The sequence below is a fragment of the Henckelia pumila genome, chromosome 1 (assembly GCF_033568475.1).
Source record: "Henckelia pumila isolate YLH828 chromosome 1, ASM3356847v2, whole genome shotgun sequence".
Taxonomy (NCBI): Eukaryota; Viridiplantae; Streptophyta; class Magnoliopsida; order Lamiales; family Gesneriaceae; genus Henckelia; species Henckelia pumila.
Window position 1 is genome coordinate 51,352,742 of NC_133120.1, and position 6,579 is coordinate 51,359,320.

The 6,579-nt window shown below is 39.9% G+C and overlaps 1 protein-coding gene across 1 annotated transcript; it reads right to left on the minus strand.

Annotated features, from left to right (window-relative positions):
* Positions 1–2,956: 2,956 nt before the first annotated feature.
* On the minus strand, positions 2,957–6,158 carry LOC140862459 (uncharacterized). Its single transcript, XM_073265482.1, has 4 exons — positions 5,775–6,158; positions 3,608–3,716; positions 3,147–3,565; positions 2,957–3,061 (listed from the first exon to the last, which is right to left on the minus strand). Exons 1-4 carry the CDS (start codon positions 6,156–6,158, stop codon positions 2,957–2,959), a joined length of 1,017 nt encoding a protein of 338 aa, XP_073121583.1.
* Positions 6,159–6,579: the final 421 nt, after the last annotated feature.

Consider the following 6,579-nt stretch of genomic DNA (forward strand, 5'->3'; position numbering starts at 1 on the left):
GAAGTTTAAAAAATTTATTTTATTAATATGGAACGATTCCATATCTGGGTATCAAAATTTTTACGATTAAATTTGTTTAAGTAAAATAAATAATCACGATTAAATAATTTACCTTTGTCAAGCAAAAGCTTGATTGTGGACTCCAATAGAATTTAATCTGCTCTTCTTGTAAATCCCGGGAACTGATGGCGTCACGATCTTTCTCCGAAATTAGGTCCACGAATAGAAAACAGAAACCCTCTGATTGACTGCACTAGAAATCAATCAGAAGTTTGCGTAGAGAATAAACAGATATGATCTGTTAATACAGAATTGTAATTTTTCACAAAAATCACAAGACTGAATTTTCTTCGAAAAGGGACAAGGATTTTCGAAAAACCCTTAGAAAATAATATGTGGTGTTTTCGAAAATTCTAATAATTAATTGCATGCAATTTTCGAACACTGCACATATATTTATAGATAATTTCTAGTTATAATTGTATCAGGACTCTAACTCCTTAAAGCCCACAATCCATAACTTAAGCCAAACAAGCCAAGCCCGTTGTTATAAAAATTAATATAAAATTCATCGTGACTCCGATTGATAAACTGATTTCACCAATGTGCACAGAAATCATTTCTGCATCTTTTAGAGTCAAGATAATTTTTCTGAATCCGAATTCAGCGATTTCCAAAAATGCCCATCCCTATGTCATTTTAGGAAATCCCACTCCCTTTAGTTAAGAAGTCCAACTTCTCTTTCATTAAATTTAACTCTTTAAATTTAACTATCTCTACGGGGTTTTAGTAATCCATTACTTGTGTAACCCTCAATGGTTCAGGAATACAGCTAGCCGTGGGCTCACAACTCCTTGTGACTCGGAACAACAATTTCCGACTTACCCATCGAATCATGGTAAGAGCGCCTAGCAACATCGCCCCATGATTCCCTAGGTATTACTGATAGTGCCTGCAAGAACCAGTAGATTTTGGTTAGCGTACAGTACGGTCCCTTCATCCATATATCCCGATCGAATCAACAACCATTGGTGCATCGAGAGTCGTTCGAGATTCAATAACTATGCATAACATCTTGGAGATCAAATAGTGACATCGCATGTGTTACTAGGATAACCCATTAACCTAAAACACATCATGTACTCTGGCCAGAGATTCGTCACACTAATATCTCATCAGATCGCATAGGATATCCACACTCGCAAGTATGTGGTGAATCCTTGACAACAAAGCATCGGCTCCTATATGTGTCGTAACTGTACCCAATCCCGACACCTGATGACCCCAATAGAGTCGGTAAACGAGTCAAAGCACAGTACAAGCATATAGAGTCTCAATGATGTTTCAAGTAATAAGGACTAATGGTGTACAACCAAAACCGCGGACTTTATCCACTCGATAAGTGATAACCACTTGGAAAATTCGAATAGGGTAGTTCGATCATTCATCATATGAATATCCATTTGCATGCTTTGAACATCTCTATGTTCCATACCAATGAAACGTGGTACTCGGCATCGCAAATGCTAGTCTCAATCTCGAGCGATCCTTATCCTTATTTGCGGACGGCTCAATTGACTAGGAACAATTTAGAATATACAGTGACTATAAGATGTGTTTCATGATAGCCATCCCCATGTGCTACCACATCTTACATACACTATAGTATATTCAAGGTCTTTATCAAAACAACAATAGTATATCATAATATAACATTATGAAGAAAGATAAAGTCAATGCCATTATAAAAGTGTAAATTATATTAAACAAAAGATTATTTTACATAGAGTCATAAAAGCCCTTAGCCACAAGTTGGCTAACCGGGCACCCACTCTTTCAACAGTCATAGTCCTTCACCAATTCCAGCCATTGCCTCTGCCTCATATTCAACTCCTTTTGAGTGAAGAAATATTTTAGGCTTTTGTGATCAGTGACAATCTGACACCTTTAATCGTACAAGTAGTGCTCCAAAGCTTAAAAGGAAAAACCACTGCCGCCAATTCAAGATCATGAGTCGGGTAGTTCCTCTCATGAACCTTCAGCTTTCGAGATGCATATGCTATTACTTTATTATCCTGCATCAAAACAGCTCCTAATCCACTCTTAGAAGCATCTGTATAAACCACAAAATGACCCGTGCCGTCGGGAATTGCTAGCACTGGCACTGACATCAGTCTTTCTTTCAATTCGGCAAGGCTCTTCTTACATTGATTTGACCACACAAACTTCACACCTTTCGAGTTAAGGAAGTAAGTAGTAGAGCTATCTTAGAGAATTCTTGAATAAATCTCCTGTAGTAGCCTGCTAAACCCAAGAAACTTCGTATTTCTGTAGCATTCTTCGGAGCAACCCAATTCCGAACCGATTCCACCTTAGACGGATCGACCTCAATCCCTTTAGCTGAAACTATATGACCCAAAAATGAAATCTGCTCCAGCCAAAATTCACACTTACTGAATTTAGCATACAGCTGCTTTTCTTTCAAAATCTGCAACATTGTAGTCAAGTGCTGACGATGTTCCTCCCTACTGCGAGAATAGATCAATATGTTATCTATTACGACTATGACAAACTGATCCAAGAAAGGTTGAAACACCCTGTTCATCAAATCCATGAACACAGCTGGTGCATTGGTCAACCCAAACGGCATTACCAAGAACTCATAGTGGCCATAGCAAGTCCTGAATGCTGTCTTCTGCACATCTGCATCTTTTACCTTCAGCTGATGGTAACCTGATCGTAGATCAATTTTTGAGAACACCTCTGCCCCTTGCAATTGGTCGAACAAGTCGTCTATTCTGGGCAAGGGATATCTGTTCTTCACTGTAACTCGGTTCATCTCTCTGTAGTCAATGCACAATCTCATTGACCCATCTTTCTTCTTGACGAACAACACCGGTGCACCCCAAGGCGATACACTCGGTCTGATGAACCCCTTATCTAGCAACTCTTGCAACTAATCCTTTAATTCTTTCATCTCGGTTGGTGCCAATCTGTAAGGTGCCTTAGAAGCTGGCTTAGTTTCAGGCAACAATTCTATCCCAAAATTCGACTTCCCTGACTGGAGGCAATCCCGCAACATCATCGGGAAATACTTCCGGAAAATCTTACACTACCTCCACTTCCCCAAGTTTCGGTCGCTGTACCTCCAGATCACCAATTAGACTCGCAAGAAATCCTGTACACCCATTACTCAATAATTGCCAGGCTGTTCCTGTAGAAATCATACCTGGTGCGCTCTTCTTAGACGTAGTGTGGAACACCAACGATTTCCCATTCTGATCTTTCACAGAGACAGTTTTCCGTTTGCAGTCAATAATAGCCTCATGCCGAGTCAACCAGTCCATCCCAAAAATTGCATCGAAATTCACCATTTTCAAAACAATAAAATCTGCACACAAAACTAGACTCTGCATCTTAACCTTGCAATTTCTTACCACACTACTACTTTTCAGTTCTTCTCCTGAGGGTAACGACACACAAAATTCCGAAATAGATTCATCCGGCAAGACCCTCAATTTCATCATAAAACTAACAGAAATAAAAGAGTGTGTAGCTCCTGTATCTATCAACACGAATGCAGGTAAATCAGCAATACAAATCATACCTGTGACAATTGCAGAATCTGGGTCAACCTGATCGTGAGTCATAGCAAACACTTTTCCCTTGACAGGCTCCTTTGACTGCGGGCAGTCTTTGGCAAAATGCCCTGGCCTCTTGCAGAGAAAACAAGTATTGGTCCCAAGCATGCATTGACCGGAGTGTGATTTCCCACACTTTTGACAGATAGGTGCATTCATCGGCCTTGGAGCATTGGCATTCGGTTGATTTTGTCCCTGAGGTCGCGCCTGATTGGGCTTTTGGCGCTGCTGCTGTTGCGGTCTCCTTTGAGCTGGAGCTTGATACGGCCTCTTCTAACTAGACCCTGTTGGAGAACGCGGCGATCAGATCAATCAGAATTGATACCCGGTGCAGCGGAAGTTTTAAAATATTTTATATGGAACGATTCCATATCATGGGTATCATAACTTACGATTAAATTGTGTGTGGGAAAAATTAAATAACGATTATAAATTTTTTACCTTTAATCTCAAATCGAGATTTTGGACACCAACAGATTTCTCTGCTCTTGTTGTATATCCCTGGAACTGATGGACGAACTGTTCTTCAATCAGGTCCACGAACGGATATTCAATCCCTCTGATAGATTGCACTAGAAAATCTATCAGAAGTTTCTACGAAGAGATTAACGAATTTGATCCGTTAAACCAGACTGTAATTCAAAATCACAGGCTGGATTTTTCTCAAGCAGAGGGAGAAGGGGGGGCGGCCACAATAAAATAAAATTAGGGTTTTCGAAAATTATTTTATGACCTGTTGTATGTAATTTCTGTACTGCAATAACTTATTTATAATGTAGGCCACTAACAGCTTAGGGCCCATTAGTCATAAGTTCAAGCCCCCCGACAAGCAAAGCCCGCATGTTCAGAAATTAATATAAAATTCATCGTGACTCCGATTGATAAACCGATTTCACCAATGTGCACAGAAACCATTTCTGCACCTTTTAAAGTCAAGATAAATTTTTCTGAATCCGAATTCAGTGATTTCCAAAAATGGCCATCCCTATGTCATTTTAGGAAATCTTACTCCTCTACTCTTAAATAAGAAGTCCAACTTCTTCGTTCATTAAATTTAACTCTTTAAATTTAACTATCTCAACGGGGATTAAAAATCCATTACTCTGTGTGACCCTCAATGGTTCAGGGATACAGCTAGTCGTGGGCTCACAACTCTTTGTGACTCGGAACAACAATTTCCGACTTGCCCATCGAATCATGGTATGAGCGCCTAGCAACATCGCCCCATGATTCCCTAGGTATCACTGATAGTGCCTACAAGAACCAATAGATTTTGGTTAGCGTACAGTACGGTCCCTTCATCCATATATCCCGATCGAATCAACAACCATTGGTATATCGAGAGTCGCTCGAGATTCGATAACTATGCAATACATCTTGAAGATCAAATAGTGACATCGCATGTGCTACTAAGAAACCATTTCTTAAATCACATCATGTACTCTGGCCAGAGATTCGTCACACTAATATCTCCTCAGATCGCATTGGATATCCACACTCGCAAGTATGTGGTGAATCCTTGACAACAAAGCATCGACTCCTATATGTGTCGTAACTGTACCAAATCCCAACACCTGATGAACCCAATAGAGTCGGTAAACGAGTCAAAGCACAGTACTAGCATATAGAGTCTCAATGATGTTTCAAGTAGTAAGGACTAATGGTGTACAACCAAAATCGCGGACTTTATCCACTCGATAAGTGATAACCACTTGGAAAGTTCGGATAGGGTAGTTCGATCATTCATCATATGAATATCCATTTGCATGCTTCGAACATCTCTATGTTCCTTACCAATGAAACGTGGTACTCCGCATCGCAAATGCTAGTCTCAAACTCTAGCGATCCTTATCCTTATTATCGGACGGCTCAATCGACTAGGAACAGTTTAGAATATACAGTGACTATAAGATGTGTTTCATGATAGACATCTCCATGTTCTACCACATCTTACATACACTATAGTATATTCAAGGTCTTTATCAAAACAACAATAGTATATCACAATATAACAATATGAAGAAAGATAAAGTCATTGCCATTAATAAAAGTGTAAATTATATTAAACAAAAGATTGTTTATACAAAGAGTCATCAAAGCCCTTAGCCACAAGTTGGCTCACCGGGCACCCACTCTTTCAGACCCTTGCTGCTCTCTCCCTTGGTAACTAATCCTCTTCGCTTGCGATTCTTTGATAATATCATTCCCATCTTTTTTTGACAACATAGCCTCATCCATTGCTGCTGGGTACGTTTTTGCCCCACTCAATCTGACATCTCGTCGAATAGTGGCATTCAGTCCCTCTGTGAAATGCTTCAACTCCTCTGCATCATTGCCCGAAATCATGGGCACAAAGTACCTCCCTCTCTCAAACTTCTTCACATACTCGGCAATGGACATGCTCCCTTGGCGGAGCTCTAGAAATTCTGTAGCGAGTCTAGTCCTGGTGCTGATAGTGAAATATTTCCCATAGAACACATCTTTGAATCCATTCCAAGTCAATGTAGTCATATCCATAGCAGAACGGGCTCCCTGCCACCAAACCCGTGTTGGAGAACGGCGATCAGATCAATCAGAATTGATACCCGGTGCAGCGGAAGTTTAAAAATTTTATATATGGAACGATTCCATAATGGGTATCAAAACTTTACGATTAAATTGTGTGTGTAAAAATTAAATAACAATTATAAATTTTTACCTCCAATCTCGAATCGAGATTATGGACACCAACAGATTGCTCTGCTCTTGTTGTATCTCCCAGGAACTGATGGACGAACTGTTCTTCAATCAGGTCCACGAACAGAGATTTAATCCCTCTGATAGATTGCACTATAAAATCTATCAGAAGTTTCTACGAAGAGAATTAACGAATTTGATCCGTTAAACCAGACTGCAAATTCAAAATTCACAGGCTGGATTTTCCCGACAGAAAGAGGGA